The sequence below is a fragment of the Oncorhynchus masou genome, chromosome 5, assembly GCF_036934945.1.
Source record: "Oncorhynchus masou masou isolate Uvic2021 chromosome 5, UVic_Omas_1.1, whole genome shotgun sequence".
In the NCBI taxonomy this organism is placed as follows: domain Eukaryota; kingdom Metazoa; phylum Chordata; class Actinopteri; order Salmoniformes; family Salmonidae; genus Oncorhynchus; species Oncorhynchus masou.
In genome coordinates this window covers 34,087,632-34,108,619 of record NC_088216.1, presented here as the reverse complement: position 1 = coordinate 34,108,619, position 20,988 = coordinate 34,087,632, and the positions used below count along the sequence as shown (strand labels likewise).

The 20,988-nt window shown below is 40.5% G+C and overlaps 1 protein-coding gene across 4 annotated transcripts in view; it reads right to left on the bottom strand.

The window, feature by feature from the left end:
* Window positions 1–20,988, bottom strand: part of LOC135539487 (CSC1-like protein 2) — a 106,957-nt gene that overhangs the window by 20,267 nt on the left and 65,702 nt on the right. For all 4 annotated transcript variants that reach the window (XM_064965392.1, XM_064965391.1, XM_064965393.1 and 1 more), the window contains 5 exons: window positions 20,488–20,611; window positions 20,266–20,399; window positions 19,939–20,076; window positions 3,306–3,459; window positions 2,613–2,719 (listed from right to left, as the gene is read on the bottom strand). In XM_064965392.1, coding sequence (XP_064821464.1) covers window positions 2,613–2,719; window positions 3,306–3,459; window positions 19,939–20,076; window positions 20,266–20,399; window positions 20,488–20,611 — 657 coding nt within the window. The remainder of the gene's footprint in view (window positions 1–2,612; window positions 2,720–3,305; window positions 3,460–19,938; window positions 20,077–20,265; window positions 20,400–20,487; window positions 20,612–20,988) is intronic.

Below are 20,988 nucleotides of genomic sequence, written 5' to 3'. Positions count from 1 at the left end.
CTATGAAATAACACATATGGAATCATATAGTAACCAAAAAAGTGCATTTTTGAAATATGTTAAATTCTTCACAAAGCCACCCTTTGCCTTGACAGCTTTGCACACTCTTGGCATTCTCTCAACCAGCTTCAACTGGAATGCTTTTCCAACAGTCTTGAAGGAGTTCCCACATATGCTGAGAACTTGTTGGCTGCTTTTCCTTCAGTCTGAGGTCCGACTCATCCCAAACCATCTCAATTTGGTTCAGGTCGAGGGATTGTGGAGGCCAGGTCATCTGATACATGACTCTGACACTCTCCTTGTTGGTAAAATAGTCCTTACACAGCCTGTTCTGTTGAAAAACAAATGATAGTCCCACTAAGTGCAAACCAGATGGGATGGCGTATCACTTCAGAATGCTGTGGTAGCCATGCTGGTTAAGTGTGCATTGAATTCTAAATAAATCACAGACAGTGTCACCATAATACCTTCTCCTCCATGCTTTACAGTGGGAAATACATTGGTTCACCCACACCACGTCTCACAAAGACACCGCAATTGGAAACCAAAAATCTCCAATTTGGACTCTAGACCAAAGAACACATTTCCACCAGTCTAATGTCCATTGCTCATGTTTCTTGGTCGAAGCAAGTCTCTTCTTCTCATTGGTGTCCTTTGGTATTGGTTTCTTTGCAGCAATTTGAGCATGAAGGCCTGTTTCACACAGTCTCCTCTGAACAGTTGATGTTGAGATGTGTCTGTTACTTGAACTCTAATGAACTTAGCCTATGTAGCAGAGGTAACTCTGGGTCTTACTTTCATGTGGCAGTCATCATAGCCAGTTTCATCATAGCACTTGAAGGCTTTTACGACTGCACTTTAAGTTGGTGGTTGGCAGGGTCGACTCTGGACGCGTGCCAGGCCCTTCTCGCGGATCTCCCCAGCTACGGTGCTCGTTGGCCTCGTTTACGCGGGGTCTCCGGCTGGTTGCCTCGGCCGGCGCCTAGCAGCTGACTTAGAACTGGTGCGGACCAGGGACTGTTTAATTAAAACAAAGCATCGAAGGCCCAAGGCGGGAGATAACGCGATGTGATTTCTGCCCAGTGCTATGAATGTCAAAGTGAAGAAATTCAATGAAGCGCGGGTAAACGGCAGGAGTAACTATGACTCTCTTAGAGACAAGCCCCGGAAGATAGTGAAGCGTGGGCAAGCAAACACAGTAATACACAAGAAAGGGGAACTGAAACCGAAATGAAAATCGGCAGACGACCGGAGGGCCACAACATAATAAAGCTAGTAATATGTATATATTACTAGCTGATGTTGTAAATGTAGTGTAAATGTATATATAGCGGGCAAGAAACCTATAAATAAATGGGCCTTCAGACCGGGCCCCAACACCCAATTGTGGTGATGAGTACATAGACAAGTTTAAGGGCCAAGCTATGGGGCCGTGCCAGCAGTAAAAATGTATATATAGCGGGCAAGAAACCTAGAACTAAAGGGGCCTGTAGACAGGACCCCAACACCCAAAAATGGGATAGAGTACAGTGAAAACTAATTTTTATAAACCTGGACATGCCAAACCAGGCCAAGTGAGCTAAATAATGCAGGATGCACTTCCTGAGAACCGAAAAAAGCGGCCGCCAGTGGATTGGGTACCACTGGTGAAATCCTATCATGACCCAGTACAGCCTCAAAGGAAGGGCCACTCCAAGGAGCCGGGTCCTCCCAGGGTTTCTCCACTGGGCCCGACTAATAGGGACTTTTTGCCACTGGCCGCCGTACACCATTTTCAAACACAGTGAGCTCCAAGGAGTACAGGCTGGGTCAAGGGACCCCTTGAAGTACCAATTTACCCCGTTTTCCGTCACCGGTTCGGAGCTTTCCGAAGGACCCATCAATATGGAAGTCCGTTGATTACGCCGAACATGCGCTCGTTCAACTAAGGCTGGGTTAAAAGCTAGACATGAGGAGTTAATGGGAATTTTTGCCACGATTGTGTTGCATCGTGGTTATGTCGCGATATAAGGTCTCCGGTCGGAAGGAAGGCGGCTGATGCGCAGCCCAAAAACGTAGAAATGTCAAGCTCGCTGGGTTTGGCGCATCAGAAATTTGAAAAGTTCTTGACATTTTCAGGATTGACTGAACATGTCTTAAAGTAATGATGGACTGTTGTTTCTCTTTGCTCATTTGAGCTGTTCTTGCCATTATATGGACTTGGTATTTTACCAAATAGGGCTATCTTCTGTATTCCCCCCTTACCTTGTCACAACACAATTGATTCCTTCTTAATGCGTTTAAGCCAAAGAAATTCCACAAATTAACTTTTAACAAGGCACACCTGTTAATTGAAATGCATTCCAGGTGACTACCTCATGAAGCTGGTTGAGAGACTGCCAAGAGTGTGCAAAGCTGTCATCAAGGCAATGTGTGGCTATTTGAAGGATCTCAAATATAAAACACTTTTTTGGTTACTACATGATTCCACATGTGTTATTTCATCATTTTGATGTCTTCACTATTATTCTACAATGTAGAATATAGTAAAAAATAAACAAAAACCCTTGAATGAGTAGGTGTTCTAAAACTTTTGACCGGTAGTGTAGTGAGGATAGGAAAGTTAACAGTACCTTGTCCAGTGTTTCTCGAAGAAAGCAGAGTAGTAGACAATGGTGGGCAGCAGGGCAGAGAAAGCCCACAGGAGCAAAGTAGGGAAGAACTGGGTGATGATGGGGTTCTGGAGAAAAATGACAGTGGAACAGAAGACAGACATTTCCTCAAGTGTCAACAAAGCCTTGCTCCACAAAGGCCCTCAGATTCAGCTCTGTACCAAAAAGCATTTGATTCTGTCCAACTGCAATCTATAACGCCATGCTAAGAACAATGACTGAATTCTCATTGACCAAAGTACTAAGGCAGGGCAGGGTATGACTATTAAATTACGTCAGAAGCTTTGCTGGTTTTGATTCTTACCCTCTAATCAAGGACTGAATCAGACCTGGGAAAGCAACTAGCAAATTCACAGTGCATCATTTTCTTTCATTATGTCAACGTATAATCAATTTGAGATGTTTCAGTTGACAAAGCCTTTTAAAAAAAAATTGAAATACATATTTTAAAGGTATTTTAAGATTGAACATATAGTGGGAGAGAACAACAGTGGGGAAAGATAGAGAAAGGTTGTATCAAAGGACAGAAGGCTGGATTCGAACCCATGCCGATACTGAGGACCTGTGTAGCAGAGGCTACTAGACCAGCCAGGCCACGACAAAACCTTTGATATATGGTGAAATACATTGGGGGGATATCGAAGATGTCCTTACATTGAGATACTCCACAGGCTTGGTGACGTTAAACTTGTCCATCGTGGAGATAATGATGGCGGGGGTGGTGAGAAAGAAGAGCAGGAGGAAAAGGATGCAGTTGATGATGAAGCAGCGAATCCACCAGGAAACCCCCCCCAACGATAAGTGCTCCCTGTCAGAGAGAAGTGGATATACACAGAGATCATTTGTAAATCATCCAACATTTAAACAAGTCATCCCAATATGAACATTAAAGTGTTACCTTCATATCAGACTTAATACAATACCTGCTGGTAAGGTAATATAAATACAAAACAAAAAATAGAACACTAGTTTTGGTGTTCATCACTTAAAAGATGTCAATATAATCATAAAATTTGTTGATATCAAATCTACGGATATGAAATTTATTGACCAAAATTCACACCCGTGTGCACACGCACATACTATTATTATGTTTTATGGGCCCTGACCAATTGTGCTATTATTATAATAACTTTTTGCTGATCTTAACTTTTTGGTAGATGATGTTACCGCCATCGTTTCCTATGACCGAAAGAGCTTCTGGATATCAGAACAACGATCCTCGATTTGGAGGAGGATTTCTATTTCAATGAGTCGGTGACGAAGGACAGGCCCAAACCCCAGACATTTGAAAAAGGAAGAGGCAGAGTCTAACGCTGACTGGTATGTGGGGATACCTGACGACGAGTGGATAAACCACCTTTACCCTCTGTTCTATTGGTGAATGTGCAATCACTGGAGAAAAAAACTGGACAAGCTACGTTCGAGACGATCATAAAATGATCTGAAGAAATCTAATATCCTATGTTTCTCCGAGTCGTGGATATTTTTTTCTATATATTCAGCAGGTATGCTCGCCTGAATGAGAATACCTCATGATAAGCTGTGGACCAGGTATTCCCAAACTGGGGAATGTCAAATAAAAAAGATTTAAATAATTAAAAATATAAATTTTTTAAATTAGGCATCTATTTTCCTTTTTCTTCCTTCACATTTTCAAACAGTCTATTTATATTTTCCAACTGGGAAATACATTTGGGTGAGGTGTTTTTCCCCCTCGCCTGAGTAGCCTCGTTTCACTGCCATAAATAAAAAATAAACCATCGAGTGTAGGGCGAAATAAGAACAATGTCAAATACAGGTCGCCTAGTCAAATAATTAACATTCAAATCACATTAACCCTTACTCTCTTGCGGGAATTGCACAAACGGTCCGTATATAGCCAAACGTAGCTGATGCTCATGTTATTATCTGTACTGATGGTGCAAAAGCCATGACAGGGAGACATAGTGAAGTAGTAACGCGCGTGCAAGCAGTTGCTCCCGACGCCACTTGGGTACACTGCAGAATCCACCTACACTGCAGCATCCACCAAGGTACTCTTGCAGCTAAGGGAATGACTGACAGCTTGAAAGACGTTTTGGACACTACAGTGAAAAATGGTTAACTTTGTTAAAGCAAGGCCCCTGAACTTGTGTATTTTCTGCACTATGCAATGATATGGGCAGCGACCATGTAACGCTTTTGCAAAATACAGATGTGCGCTGGTTATCAAGGCAAAGTATTGACACTATTTTTTAAATTGAGAGACGAGCTTAAAGTTTATTTTACTGACCATAATTTTCACTTGTCTGACAGCTTGCATGATGACAAGATTCTCACATGACTGGCCTATCGAGGTGATGTTTTTTCTTGCCTGAATGTAGGATTACAGGGACTCTCTGCAACTATATTCAATGCGCGGGACAAAACTGAGGCTATGCTTAAGAAGTTGGAGCTCTTCTCTGTCTGCATTAACAAGGACAACATACAGGTCTTTCCATCATTGTATGATTTTTTGTGTTCAAATGAACTCAAGCTTACGGACAATGTCAAATGTGATATAGCGAAGCACCGGAGTGATTTGGATGCCCTATTACGCAGGTATTTTCCCGAAACGGATGACACAATCAACTGGATTCGTTATCCTTTTCAAGCCCTGCCTCCAGTCCACTTACCAATATCTGAACAAGAGCCTCATCGAAATTGCAACAAGCGGTTCTGTGAAAATTGAATTTAAATCAGAAGGCACTGCCAGATTTATGGATTGGGCTGCGCTCAGAGTATCCTGCCTTGGCGAATCGTGCTGTTAAGATACAGATGGCCTTTGCAAACACGTACCTATGCGAGAGTGGATTCTCGGCCCTCACTGGCCTGTGTGTGGAAAATTATTTAAGACTGAGTCTCTCTCCAATACAACATTGCATAGTTATGTGCATCCTTTCAAGCACACCCTTCTTATTAACCTGTGGTGAGTTATTCACAATTTGATAAACAAATAAGGTTTATATGTAAGGATGGTTAAATAACGAGCAAAATTATTGATGACTATTTCTAGCCTGGTCCTATAAAAGCACTTTGTCACTTCCCACAAGCCGGGTTGTGACAAAAACTCACTCATTATTATGTTTAATAAATGTATTGTATGTGTGTGCGTGGCAGGCTTACAATCATGGCCCAAACATTTTTTTTTGAGAGTGTGCTGACCCTGGTGCTAGAGGGGGTATGCAGCTGGAGGTTGAATATTTGAAGGGGTACGGGACTATGAAAAGCTTGGGAACCACTTTTATGATCTATATATTTAAAATCTGTCTATTTACCACCACAAACTGATGCTGGCTGGCACTAAACCCACACTCAACGAGCTGTATAGGGCCATAAGCAAACAAGAAAATGCTCATCCAGAGGCGGTGCTCCTAGTGGCCGGTTATTTTAATGCAGGAAAACTGAAATTAGTCTTACCTCATTTTTACCAGCATGTCACCGGTGCAACTAGAGGCGAAAAAACAACAACTCTAGATCACCTTTACTCCACACACAGAGACACATACAAAGCTCTCCCTCACCCTCCATTTGGCAATCTCTATCCTCCTGATTCCTGCTTACAAGCAAGACTTTAAATCAGGAAGTTCCAGTGAAGCACTTAATACAGAAGTGGTCTGATGAAGCGGATGCTAAGTTACAGGACTATTTCACTAGCACACAGCGGAATATGTCCCGGGATTCATCCGATCGCATTGAAGAGTTTACCACAGTCATCGCCTTCATTAATAAGTGAATCTACAACAACATCCTCACCAGTGGAGGCTGGTGGGAGGAGCTATAGGAGGTCAGGCTCATTGTAATGACTGGAATTAATTAATTGGAATGGAGTCAAGCATATGCTTCCATATGTTTGATACCGTTCCATTCCAGCCATTACAAGGAGCCGGTCCTCCTTTAGCTCCTCCCACCAGCCTCCTCTGGTCCTCAGAGTGACCATGCGTACATATCCCAATCAGAAGCCATGGATTACAGCAAACATCCACACTGAGCTAAAGGCTACAGTCGCCTCTTTCTAGGAGCGGGACATTAATCTGCACGTTTATATGAAATCCTGCTACGCCCACCGAAGATCAAACAGGCAAGGTGTCAATACAGGACTAAGATCAAAACCTACTACACCGGCTACGATGCTCGTCGGATGTGGTAGGGCTTGCATTCTATCAAGGATTACAAAGGGAAACCAAGCCACGAGCTGCCCAGTGATTCGAGTCTACCAGTCTAGCGAAATGCCTTCTATTCTTACTTCGAGTCAAGCAACACTGAATGATGCATGAGAGAACCAGCTGTTCTCGATGACTGTGTGATCACACTCTTCGAAGCCAATGCACTGGGCGTTTTACTGTCCATATCAGGGGATCTCTTTAAATGACACATTTATATTCTAGAGAATAAAGACCTTTTCCAAAGTATATTTTGAGTTTTGTGGATATATACCATATCCTGAAAAAGTCTGAATCCAGATGTGGCTATTAGACATATGATATTGGGATTACGCTGCATATCACACATGGACATTTCTTATGGCCGGATATGGACTCATTCAATATCCTGAGATATGTGAAATCCTATTTTCTCTCTTCGTTTTGACAAATACTGACTGTATACATTGCATATCTGTTTTCTCAGCACATTCAAAATATGAAGATCTATTGATTCCAGATATGCTTCTCTTGGCTGAGGTGATTGATTTGATACAGCATGATTTCTGATTCATGAGTTTTAAGCACATGCTCAATAATTTGACGAATATGAAATTCATATTTCTTTCATGCACAAATAATGTTTAGATTCCCTCCGGATATCATAAATGGTATGGCAGGATATTGACTCATTAGATATCCTGAGATAGACCTGTGGATATCTTATTTTCTCTATATGATGACAAATATTGACAGTAGGCCTGCAAAGCATATTTTCTCAGTACAATGCATATGCTCTTGACTGAGGTCCATATCAGGATCTGGCTATGCATTTTACTATGCTAAATAAGGAACATTTCTGATGCATATTTGAGGACTTGCTCAATAATTCGACAAATATTAAACCATATCATTCTTTCAGAAACCAGCTATAATTTTGATATTGCCTCTTGATAAATGTGCGCATAAACTGTAGGCTAAAATCACTAACTGGCAGCCTAGCAACAAGTTCCAACTGTCATTTTGGAATTTGGGTGCCACAAATAAGTGTGTTAACGGTGTGGTCAAACTGACAACTGGATAAATAAAGAAGTGAGAAGCTGTTCCAAAAATACCCCAAAGAAGTTAAAGCTAAAGTGAGTATCTAATTTAGGATGTTTTGTTATCTTAGTAACTAGAATCAGGAACGTTCACTAAATTTGGCCAGCAGCAGTAGCTAGCTAGGTGGGAAACGTAAACTCACCCCATTCTGTACAAAATGTGCGCAACCGCAACATTCAAACGAGGCTACAAAGAAAACTAATGGGACTGTAGCGACTGTGTTGACTTCAAAATCTGGGGTGTGAACTACGTTTCTATTCAAGCGTTGATCAACATGGTAATGGCTCTATAGTATTGGAGAAAAGTTTTTTAAAAACGGACCCTCCGTTAGATTGTGACGTGTCATGCCGTAACGTACAGCACGCATAAAGCAACCATTTATGTCTTACAATATCTCTCCACCAGGTGTAGCACTTCTCTCATCATTTTAAAACAAGAAATGGACAGTGACGGGGGTACCTAGTCATTTTATGCGTCATCACTACAAGCGATCATCATTCTCAAATATGTGTGTAATGACATATTATATAAACTCTTTATAGTGTTTTATTTACATTTTAGAGGCGATAAGGTGATTCGTTGGACAGATCGAGTGGAAAAAAAGCAATTTTCCCACACAACATCTCTCCTTCTCACTATAACGCATTAGTTTCGCTTCCCCACCCGACATTTTTTTTAAATACCCGACGGGGCTCATTGCCTTCTTGAATCATGCAGAAATGGGCAGCGTGGGGGTCATGCAATTGATTCTGTTGGAAAGGGGAGAAATTGTGCTTTACAATGGTATTGACAATACAGTTGATATGGAAGTATTACATTTTTGGGGTGCTAAAATAAAGGTAAATTGTACAGACCAAGGCGATGTACAAAAGTGAGTGAGTTTACGTTAAATGCTAACTGGTAGCCTAGCCAGCTAACAAATTACGAAATTGCCTTCTCTTCAGGGATTTTTTTATTTATCCCCATCAAGCCTCAAGCTGACAGCTAACATTTTAAAATGTTTAGGCAGCTTTTCTATTACTGGTCAATATAAGCTAGCAACCTGGCTAGTTAGCTTATTCCAGTTAATCTTCTCGTCAAGAATGAAGCAGGTAGAGTAGCTACCTTGTGGTATGGTTATGTGAATGGACAATATGTTCTTGCAACATTGACAATTTTGATTAATGATTTATGCATTGAGAGTTTGGAGTGGATTACAAACCAATACTACCACCGTGTTGTGTCTGGACGGTGGTAGTATTGGGGACTCAATCTGCACCCATCGTCCATATCAAAACAGGGCAGACAGGAGTATTGAGGGCGTTTTATTTTATATGTTAAATAAATAAACAAACATTTAGCAAAGATTGGCCTACGTTTGCATATTTCCAGAAAATGCAATATGTGTTGTGATTGGAGCTCTGGATTTGATATGCAGATTTTTTTTCTACCAGAAATAACAGATATGCTTTGGAAATAGCAACTTGGATGAAATATGACAATGTTTGCCTTTCTGTGTCTTGTATAGTCTACTACTGAATATGGTGCAAATGAATGCTCAGATATGTCACCTTGTGAAGAACCACACTGATTTATAATTTGGGCGCTGGGCATGTCATGAGGAGGATTTAGGCCAGGTTCGATCAGACATACTAGGATGAATATTACATATTATGCAAGGAAATGTATTTAAATAGTAAAAAAAACAACTAAATTAGCAAACCAAATGCACAACTGCAGAACATTTAGCACATTTTAGACAGTTAATAGTTATAGGATATTTAACTTCCAACATTTCAATTCCATACTGTTACTATACTGAACAAAAATATTAATGCAACATGTAAAATCTTGGTCCCATTTTTCATGAGCTGAAATAAAAGATCCCAGAAATGTTTCATAAGCACAAAAAGCTTACTTCTCACAAATGTTGTGCACAGATTTGTTTACATCCTTGTTAGTGAGCCTTTTTATTTTTATTTGCCTAAATAATTGGCCCAGCGTCGCTCAGTTTAGGGGAGGGTTTGGCCGGCAGGGATGTCCTTGTCCCCTCGTGGACTAGCGACTCCTGTGGTGGGCCGGGGGCAGTGCACACTGACACAGTTGCCAGATGTACAGTGTTTCCTTCCACACATTGGTGCAGCTGGAATCCAGGTTAAGCATTGTGTCAAGAAGCAGTGCGGCTTGTTTTGGCTGTGTTTTGGAGGACACACGGCCCTCGACATTCGCCTCTCCTGAGTCCATACGGGAGTTGCAGCGATGAGACAAGACTATAACTACCAATTGGATACCACAAATTGGAGAGGAAAAAAAGGGGTAACAAATAATAGTAATAAGATTAGGTGCCTCATTTATTTCAATTAACTGATTTCCTTATATGAATTGTAACTCAGTAAAACCGTTGCATATTAAGTTCATATTTTTGTTAAGTATATATCACCTGGCATGTGCTGCACAACAGTGAGTGACCCACAAGGCTCAGGTCTGTCATAGTTGTAAACAACCGGGCCTACCGGTAAACTTCATCATGCAAAATTATGTGATAGGAGATAAAGATTGCATTCTTCATTTGACCTAACTTATTTCACAAGTTGACTGCAGGTATTTACTTAAAAAGTGGCAACAAATATTAACATTTATAAAAAAACTTTAAGAAATTGTTTTGAAAAACCATCCTGTGGCCATTTCCAAATACCCCAATAAACGGTGTTAACGGTATACCGCCCAAGCCTAACAGATATGATACATTTCAGAAAATATGTGGATTCCTTCATGCCTTAGTATAAAGGCTTAGACACAGTATGTCAGCATGGTGACACATACCCTTTCCGGAGTCAGAATATTCTACAAGAGGATCTTGCATGGAATTCTGGGGAAAGGCTGTTTGCTGATCAAGCTCTGTAACAATTTTGGCCTAAATTAAACTTCACGAGTTAAAAGTACATATTTGACCTAAATCGGACTGACAATGAGTAAGAATAAATATCCAAGTGAAAACGGCATCAAAGAGAAGCTAAACACGGTGAACGTAGCAGATTAAGTCGCTCACCGAGCCCAACTCCACAAGGTGTTAGAGTTCGCCATCACAGCCGAAACAGAGATGGCCGGAGATTCCTCTCTCATGGCAGAATTGAAGTTGTTTAGACGAGAAACAGCCACCTCCCTATGCAAAATGCAAATCTATATCAATGGCATGAAGGCTACTCTAGAGAAAAATGATAAACGGGTAATAGATTACCAGGCTATTAGCTACCTGATGGGCCAATTAGGAATTGGAAAAGGAGACTTGTTGGAAAACTTTTTAGTCGTAATAATATTTAAGATTTGGGGTCAAAACCAATGCAGAAAGGGGGCAGAAAATGTCTACATTTGTGTACAAGATGCTAAGGGAGGTTTTGGACATCGATACTGCTACACCTTTGGTCATAGAGAGGGCCCACAGAACTACACCTGCAGCCCAGAGCAGGCCCAGAGAGGAGACACAGAGGCCCAGCGCTATCACCGTGCGCCTTGTCAACTTCGAAACAAAACAGGATATAATGCAGCTGTCGAGAACCAAGGGAGACCTATTCTACAAAGACAAACGCATATCTATCTTCAATGACTATTCTTCAGAGCTATTGCAGAAGAGAAAATATTACGACAGAATCAAGAGAGAATTGGCCAAAAACATCACGTACTCTGATGTTCCCTGCGAAGCTGCGTGTCACCCATGAGCGGAAGACCCACATCTTTGATTCTGTACTTGCCGAGTCCTTCCTGTACTCCATTGGGATTACACCACCTTCCAGAGCCGAGGACAGGGTCCGGAAAAATTTGCAGACTACGTGGCAAATGGTTGGGCCCAGAAGGAGTGAGAAAGAAGGACTCAAGGCCGAAATCTACCGTAGCCTAAATCTACCGCGGAACACTGTCCTGTCCACATTGACTACTGAAGCAACCCCTTCTTCTTAAGGACTTGAAACTACCTGGATTTATGCTCATAACTGGGATCATACTGCTGGACTAATTCATCAATCTTTGACCTACAGTTTGCTGGGATGAGGTCAATATTCAATCTGGAAAAAACAGAATAGCCTGCTTTTCTCATTCCCACATGATCTTTTAATAGGATATAGAGTAAAGATGATCAATGTTTTACGTTGTTTATGGCAATTACATATAGGCTACCCAAGTATAGGTTAGTCAAAATATTAACAAAAAGTGCTGATGCTTTATTTATTTATACAATGCTTTTGGATGCATTGTATGTTTTTTCCAGCCTTTAACCCTTACTGTTTAGGAAAGCCTGCTTTGGAAGGAGAGACAGTTATACAAGCATATGTGGGCAGGCTAATGTATTTATTATTTATTTTCTTAATTATTTATTTTCGCGTTGTTTTCTTATAGACTAATATTATTTGAGTTGGGAAAACATTTAATAGGCTACGGGGCTATATTTCATAGTTTATAATGGAGTGCAGGCAATTTCTGTAAGCTGTCATTGTAAATAATAATTTGTTCTTAACTGACTTGCCTAGTTAAGTAAAGGTTTAAAAAAAATTTATGAGGGTTTGTTTATGGGCCTCTCCCCTTTTTTGTTGATTAATTATTTATTTTACATCCAGGCTACTCCTAAATGGTTAGGTCGCTGAAGTGAAATTGTCAAGTGATAAATATTAGGTCAGATATACTATAATATAGGCCAAAATATCACTTAGTTTCTACAATTGCCCCGATACTGGGTCTCGTGAAGAACCCCCCTTGTTTAAAAGAACACCACCAAGATCAGCAACCCAGGAATGTGGCAATCTTATGTGTTCTACTTTAATTTAACTGTTTAGGCTCCCTTCATTCTAGTGGAGACACTGGTCTTTGTGTTGACGTTCTTGTTGTTTCTGTGTGTTTTGTATTGAAAATAAAAACAAGGGAGCATTTCTTTCTGCAAATATGTACAAGGAAACAAGGAAAAGGTCAATTCAAATCAAGGTCTGTAGTGTTTTATAGACACTTTATACTGATAATGAAGTCACTTAACATTTTGATTTATAACACGAAGGGCTTAAACCATGTGATTAAACAAAAAAAATATTGACACAGCTAAAACAAATGGATTGTGACATTGCCCTCCTCCAGGAGACACAAAAAGCTTAAACGGGAATGGGTAGGTCAGACTTTTTTCTCCTCTCACTCTTCTGCAAAATAATAGGTGTTTGTATTAGGGCTAGGATCCTTTTTCTCCACTTCCTGTCTGAATGACGTGCCCAAAGTAAACTGCCTGTAGCTCAGACCCTGAAGCCAGGATATGCATATAATTGGTACCATTGGAAAGAAAATACTTACGTCTGAAGAAATGTTAAATAATGTAGGAGAATATAACAATAGATGGTAGGAGAAATTCCAAAAGAAATAGCAACCTGATTTTATTTTTTTGAGAGACCATCCTCTTAGAAATGCAAGAGAAAGGTCATATTGTAAATTAGCTCCCTGGATGCAATTCCTATGGCTTCCACATGGTGTTAGCAGTCTATGTTCAAGGTGTCAGGCTTGTAACTTCAAAAACGAATAAGAAATAACACTTAGTAGAGGGACACAGTCTTGGAAATTCGTGTTTGCGCACCATAAAGACATTACGCACCTGCTAAAAATCGGTTTCCTATTGAACATACTTCTTTCCAAAATAAATATTATAGTTTGATTACATTTTAGGTTATCTGGGGAGTAAATAGTAATGTATTTTAACTTGTTGAAACAAAGTTTAGGGGTAGATTTTCGGATTCCTTTCTCTGCAAGTTGAACGAGTGGATTACTCAAATTGATGGCACCAATTAAACAGACCTTTTGGGATATAAAGAAGGATTTTATCTAACAAAACGACACTACATGTTATAGCTGGGACCCTTTGGATGATAAATCAGAGGAAGATTTCCAAAAGTGAATATTTAATCGTTATACATGAATGTATGAAACCTGTGCCGGTGGAAAAATGTTTGTTGTAATAGCTACTGTAAATCGGACAGTGCCGTTAGATTAACAAGAATTTAAGCTTTCAGCCAATATAAGACACTTGTATTTACCTAAATGTTTAAAATCCATAATATTAATGATTATTTATTTGAATTGCATGCCCTCCAACCGATCCTTAATAAGACGTTTAATAAGAGTCTCTTACAGTGAAAAATCAGGTAACTGGGTTCAGAGGGTAAGTTTGTTATTGTTCAGTGCCTATTATTTGGAATAAATTTTACTTTTGAAAATTTGTACACATCAACTGATGATTCCCCGCAATTTATTAATAGATGTTTCTTAACGATTGCTAAGCATTCAAATACACATTGTATAGTTGGAGGTGGCTTTAATTGCATATTATCTCCAAATTTGTAAAAGTCACAACCAGGTGGTCCCATATTAAACAATGTCTAGAGCAGTTCAATTTCACTGTGAAGAACAAGGGCTTATTGATATTTAGAGAAAGTTCAACCAAACAACAAAAGATTGTACTTTATTTTTAAATCCTCATGGCACTTACACTAGGATATACTTTCTTATCACTCAAACCTTAGCTCATCAGGTAGAACACTATTTTTAATAAAATCACCATCTCAGATCATAGTCCGGTGTCCTTAAAACTAAAGTTAAAATACCAACAAACCTGATACATACAGGTGAAGGATAAACACTTCCCTTCTTGGAGTAACTCATTTTCAAAAAGGTTATTCAAGCTGAACTTAATGTTTTTGGAATTTAACTCAACAGAAGGTGTCAGCCCAACCCTTTATAGGAGAGTGCTAAGGCATATCTTAGGGTTCAAATCATAGCCTTTTCATCTCTGCAAAAAAAGTATGTATACAAAAACAGGAGAAGATGGAGAGAGAAATTAGAAGACAGACATAAGAAACAAGGGGATGGGGACACTAATTCAGTTGACTGCATCGAAAGGGGAGCTTAATACGCTTCTTACTTGTAAAGCAGAGGGTTCTATACGATTTGCCAAAAATAAATACTATACTCAGGGAGAAAAAAACAGGCAAACTTATTGCACTACATCTTAAAAAGGATGCAGCTGAATGTATTCTCATTATCAGAACTGTGCAGGGCAAAGTTACTTGTTAGTGAGTACTACGAGACCCGATATAAGAAATCTAAAGATGTTTCCTCTCAGGAGGACTTTCTCACACATTTGAAACTGCCAGAACTATCGTGTGAAGATAGACGCCCACATTACTGACTCTGAGATCGAAGCAGCCATCAGATGCATGCAAAATGGGAAGTGCCCGGGTCCCGATGGGTTCCCCTGTGAGTTCTATAAAACTTTCAGTAAGGAAATAATACCGCTGATCAGAGGGGTTCTTCATGAGGTTAGAGTGAAATAAATATCCAGATACTTGGTGTGAAGCAATCACCACCCTGTAAAGAAGCCAGGTAAAGACCCACTAGACTGTGGTTCCCATAGACCAGTATGTTTTCTAGATTGTGACTCTAAAATCCTTACTAACATTAAAAAACTGAATTGAGCTAGTAACAAAATTAATCAATCCAGATCAAACCGGGTTCATTAAAGGACGTCACTCAACGTTGAATATAAGATGACATCTGAATATTATCAATTACTCTAAGACCCAACTCAAACAAACAGTTATACTGTCTCTCGATGCTGAAAATGCATTTGACCGCGTCGACTGGGTCTTTCTTTTAGCAACGTTAAAGAAATGTAGTTTTGGAAATGGATATAACTGATATATTCAAGTCCCAAATCATCTGTTAGAACTAATGGGAATATGTCGCATTCCTTTTCACTTCAATGAGGTAATCATCAAGGAGAATGTCTTTTGCAAATTTGATTTGCCCTTAGTATTGAACATCTGGCTGTAGCTATTTGAAATGCCATAAACATTCATGGTCTGCAGGTGGGGCCAAATGAACCAAGATATCTCTATATGCAGACGATGTCATCCTGTACATAACAGATGCTGAGACAACGATTCCAAATCTATTCAAATGAATAGGTTAATATGGTGCTACATCAGCCTATAACATTAACGTTGGTAAAACTATTGCTATGGTGACATTTGGTGATGCACCCTCAAGTATCAAAGACAACTACGCATTTAAGTGGACTGATACAAGCATGCGTTACTTGGGCTTTAATATTTCGTCAGACTATGGGAAACTATATGCTTTGAACTACCCCCCCTGTGATTAGTCAAATCACTGAAGATCTAGACCATTGGATGCCCCTCCCTATATCTCTAGCAGGTCAGGTTGCTTCAGTGAAAATGAACGTCTTACCAAGACTGGTTTATCCGTTTTCAATGCATCCTGTTAAAATCCCTGCTAAAACCTTTACTTGACTAAATGCAGCAATAGGCACATTTTTAAGGGACAATAAGCAGGCTACAGCTGTTCAAAAACTGGGTGGGCTTGACCTTCCTAACATTAAATCATATTACTGGGCAGCGCAACTTAATCACATAGCATCACGGATTCAACAACCAAAGGATTTGTCATGGATTGAAATTGAGAGTCAATATTGTGATATGCCTTTACATTGTCATCTCTTTATAGCAGACCCTATTTCTATTGACAGGATTAAACAAAACCCAATTATTATTCTTACATTGAGATTGGTTCAATGCCAATATAAACTGAGTAATGACATTTCTAGACACTCGACCAATATTCCACAACCCAGCCTTTCTTCCTGCTACCATGTCCCAAGGATTTAGGGATTGGGATGAGAGAGAGAGCTTTGTAGAGTCTCAACTATTCAAAGGCTCAATTTTTTAAATCGATTCAAGAAATCCAGGTGGAATTCATTATATCCCCAAAAAGTTTTATAGGTACCTTCAAGCAAGGCAATTCATTGTTAAAAAAAAGGATTGTTACAAAAAATGACTGAGCCAATTACGCCTATTGACGAGATGATTGAATTACTTCATCAAGGGGAAAACATTGGAACCGTTTCACATTTTTATCACAATATACCCAACATGCAAATATCATCTTTAGATAATCTTAACACGTGGCAGGTTGAATTACAGGTGCAGATATCAGTGGAAAGCTGGGAGAGCCACTAAATGTAAACGAACAAGGGAGTTTCAATTCAAAGTACTACATTGTTATTTTTTTGAGACCTGATAAAAACTTAATAACATGAAAAAAGGAATATCCGCTAAGTGTTGGAGGCAGTGTGGACAAATAGGTACTTTCTCACATATATTTAGGTTATGTCCAAAAATCCAGTATTTTTGGTCTGAAATTCTCCATGTTATTCAGGACATCATAGGTATTATTATTCAACCAGACCCATGTCATCTCCTTCGAGGTATTGTTCCTGTGGATACACTCCAATCCTCTCCACTTAGATGTATAGATTATATTTCAGCAGCAGCAAGGAAATGTGTAACAAAATGCTGGAAAAATTATCATTCACTCTCAAAAGATATGTGGTTAGGTCGATGCGGAGAACTTGCTGACATGGAGAGAATTACATCAATCTTGCAACATAGACAGCACAGGTATGAAGGTGTCTGGTCAGAGCTCCTGACATATTGTACAGGTCTTATTCTGTCGTTTCTGGGCTTTTTGTTTGTTTCTGTTTTTGTGTGGCTTAATCCAACTTGTATACTTATTCAGACTTGAAATAGTTGCTCTATACAGCCAAAATGTACCCTTTAGATGGGAATGTAATTATGCTCTTTAGTAAAGACAGCAACGTTGTGTATGTATGGTACATGTTCTTTATGTGCTCTTGAATAAAAATTAATGTAAAATTAAAAAAATAAAACAATAGAATATTCAACAAATATATAAATCGGGTGCACGGGCATCAGGTGTGTGTCTTGAACGTTGGGATTGGATGATTGCAGAAACCTTCCCATTACGGAGGATATCCTAGCTCCGTATATGAACTGAAGAACATGCGTATGTGGAGCATGTCTACTCCTTATATCTAATAAAATGTCAGATACCTGGAAATATATAGATAAAGATATCCCCTGATGTGGACCCTTTTTGTCCAGTGACGTGAGTAAGACCCTGAAACAGGTTAACATACAAGGCCACAGGGCCAGACGGATTACCAGGACACATACTCAGAGCATGCGCTGACCAGCTGGCAAGTGTCTTCCCTGACATTTTCAACCTTTCCCTAACCCAGTCTGTAATACCAACATGCTTCAAGCAGACCACCATAATCCCTGTGCCCAAGAACGCCAAGGTAACTCGTCTAAAAGACTATGTGTAGCCCTCACATCTGTAGCTATGAAACACTTTGAAAGGCTGGTCATGGCTCACATCATCCCAAACAGCCTGGACCCATGCCAATTTGCATATCGTCCCAACAGATTCACAGATTACTCAATCTCTATTGCGCTCCACACTGCCCTTTCCCACGTGGAGAAGAGGAACACCTACGTGAAAATTGCTGTTCATTGACTACAGCTCAGCATTCAACACCATAGTGCCCTCCAAGCTCGTCACTAAGCTAAGGAACATGTGACTGAACACCAACCACTGAAACTGGATTCTGGACTTCCTGACGGGCCACCCACATTCAGGGGTGCGTGCTTAGTCTCCTCCTGTACTCCCGGTTCACCCACGGCTGCGTGACCATGCACGACTCCAACACCATCATTAAGTTTGCTGATGACACGGCGCTGGTAGGCCTGATCACTGACGACGATGAGCCTCCCCCCCCACAAAGTAGCTGATCGTGGATTACAGGAAACAGAGGGCCAAGCACTCCTGCATTGACATCGACGGGGCTGTAGTGGAGTGGGTTATGGGTTCCTCAGTGTCCACATCACTAAGGACCTATCATGGTCCAAACACACCAACACAGTCGTGAAGAGGGCACGGCAATGCCTCTTCCCTCTCAGGAGGCTGAAAAGATATGCCATGGGCCCTCGGATCCTCAAAAAGTTCTACAGCTGCACCATTGAGAGCATCTTGATAGGCTCCCTGTCATCCAGGACCTCTATACTAGGCGGTATCAGAAGAACAACTTAATTGTCACAGACTCCAGCCACCCAAGTCATAGACTGTACTCTCTGCTACCGCAGGGCAAGCGGTACCGGAGCCAGCAAGTCTGGGACCGAAAGGCTCCTGAACAGCTTCTATCCCCGAGCCATAAGACTGCTGAACAGTTAATCAAATGGCTACCCAGAGTATTTTCATAGACCCCCTTTTTTCTTCACACTGACTCTTACACTGGCTGTGAACCCCAGGAAGAGTAGCTGCTGCCATCGCAACAGCTAATGGGGATCCTAATAAAATACCAACATACAGTCTATGCACACTTACTGGACTCATACTACACTAACATTCCAACACACACACACATGCATATTGATGCCACACACACACACACTACTGTTACGCTGTTTAATATCTATCCTGATTGCCTAGTCACTTTTACACCGACCTACATGTACATATTACCTCAATTACTTCAACTACCTCGTAGCCCTGAACATCGACTCGGTAACAGTACTTATTTTATATAACCTTGTACTTGTTATTTTGTGTTACCATTATTAAAAAGATCATCAAGGACCACAACCACTCGAACCACTGCCTGTTCACCCCGCTACCATCCAGAAGGCGAGTTCAGTACAGGTGTATCAAAGCTGGGACCGAGAGACTGAAAAACAGCTTCTATCTCAAGGCCATCAGACTGTTAAACAGCCATCACTAACACAGAGAGAATGTATCACTAGTCACTTTAATAATGTTTATATGTAATAATTCTTATTCAATTCCTTTATTTAGACGTGTGTATTAGGTAGTTGTTGAGGAATTGTTAGATTACATGTTAGATATTGCAGCACTTGTCGGAACTAGAAGCACAAGCATTTCTCTTCATTCGCAATAAAATCTGCTAACCATGTGTATGCGATCAATAAAATTTGATTTGACGATAGAGTCCATTTTAGCCTCTCTTGCTGCCCCCTTTGTTCTACCTCAACATCATAGTTGGTGCTAGCCACATAGAAATAGAATTAGTAGTTCTCTAAATTCTATTTCTATGGCTGGCCCACCCTGGACAAGACACTGTCTCTTACCAGCGCACGTTTTGAGGATCAGGTGCATAGCTCACACTCCAGTTGTAGATGTGGAGACTTTCACTGAACTGGGATGACTTGGGCTCTTGGCGACATGTACAGCCATGGCATTGGCAGGCATTGAAGTCCTTTAGGATTCTATGAAAAGTGGTAAATGGCAGGGAAATTGAGCAGGCTAAAAAAGCTTTTATTACATATGGCATTTGGTGATGGCACTGATCTACTGAGGCGTTTTGAAAGACCATCCTGGTCAGATATAACAGAGCATGCATGCACAAACAAATACATACACCACAAAAACATCAACTTATGTCGAGATCGACTCACATTGCAGTCATTGCCTCATTCTGGAAAGTGACGAACGCCATGCCAAGAGGTTTAGTGTTGACCTTCTCTTTCTCCTTTCTGTACTCCTCCTTCAATTTGGCCTCCCGCTTGGTATAGAAGCTCACCGCCTCTTCCTGAAATACAATGACAGATTATACTTTACATAACATAGCACAGAAGTCTAATTTGCAAATGAATTTGATGGTTTTCTGGGTGTCTAACCTGTTCACAGCCTTTGATGACACAGCAGCAGAGGTGGCCACAGGGTTTGGGGTTGACCATGGTGGGCATGTGCTCTTTGGCCATGAGATCAGTGAAGAACTTTAAACTGCGCTCTGTCTTCTTCCTGTGAGGCGACACACACACACACACACACACACACACACACAAATCATATTGAAAGCTCTACACATGGTGCACAAAACGCACAAATGCATGGTGACATACAGTATGTCCACACAATCCCATCAGAGCAGTACAAGTACAAAAAAAATATCAAAAACAACTTTCTATCGATGGATTCTAACATGCAACCTCTGGAACCAGAGACAGAAGCCCATCCACCATCCCCATTCACAACACCCTAGCAAAGCCAAAGCCGACTTGATGGTAACAGCACTCACTGTTGCCCTTAGCTGCTGGTTTCCACGTTATCTCCCAACGTCCTCAGACATGGATATATGTTGAATACTGACTTGTAGTTCACCTGTGATACCTTTTCAA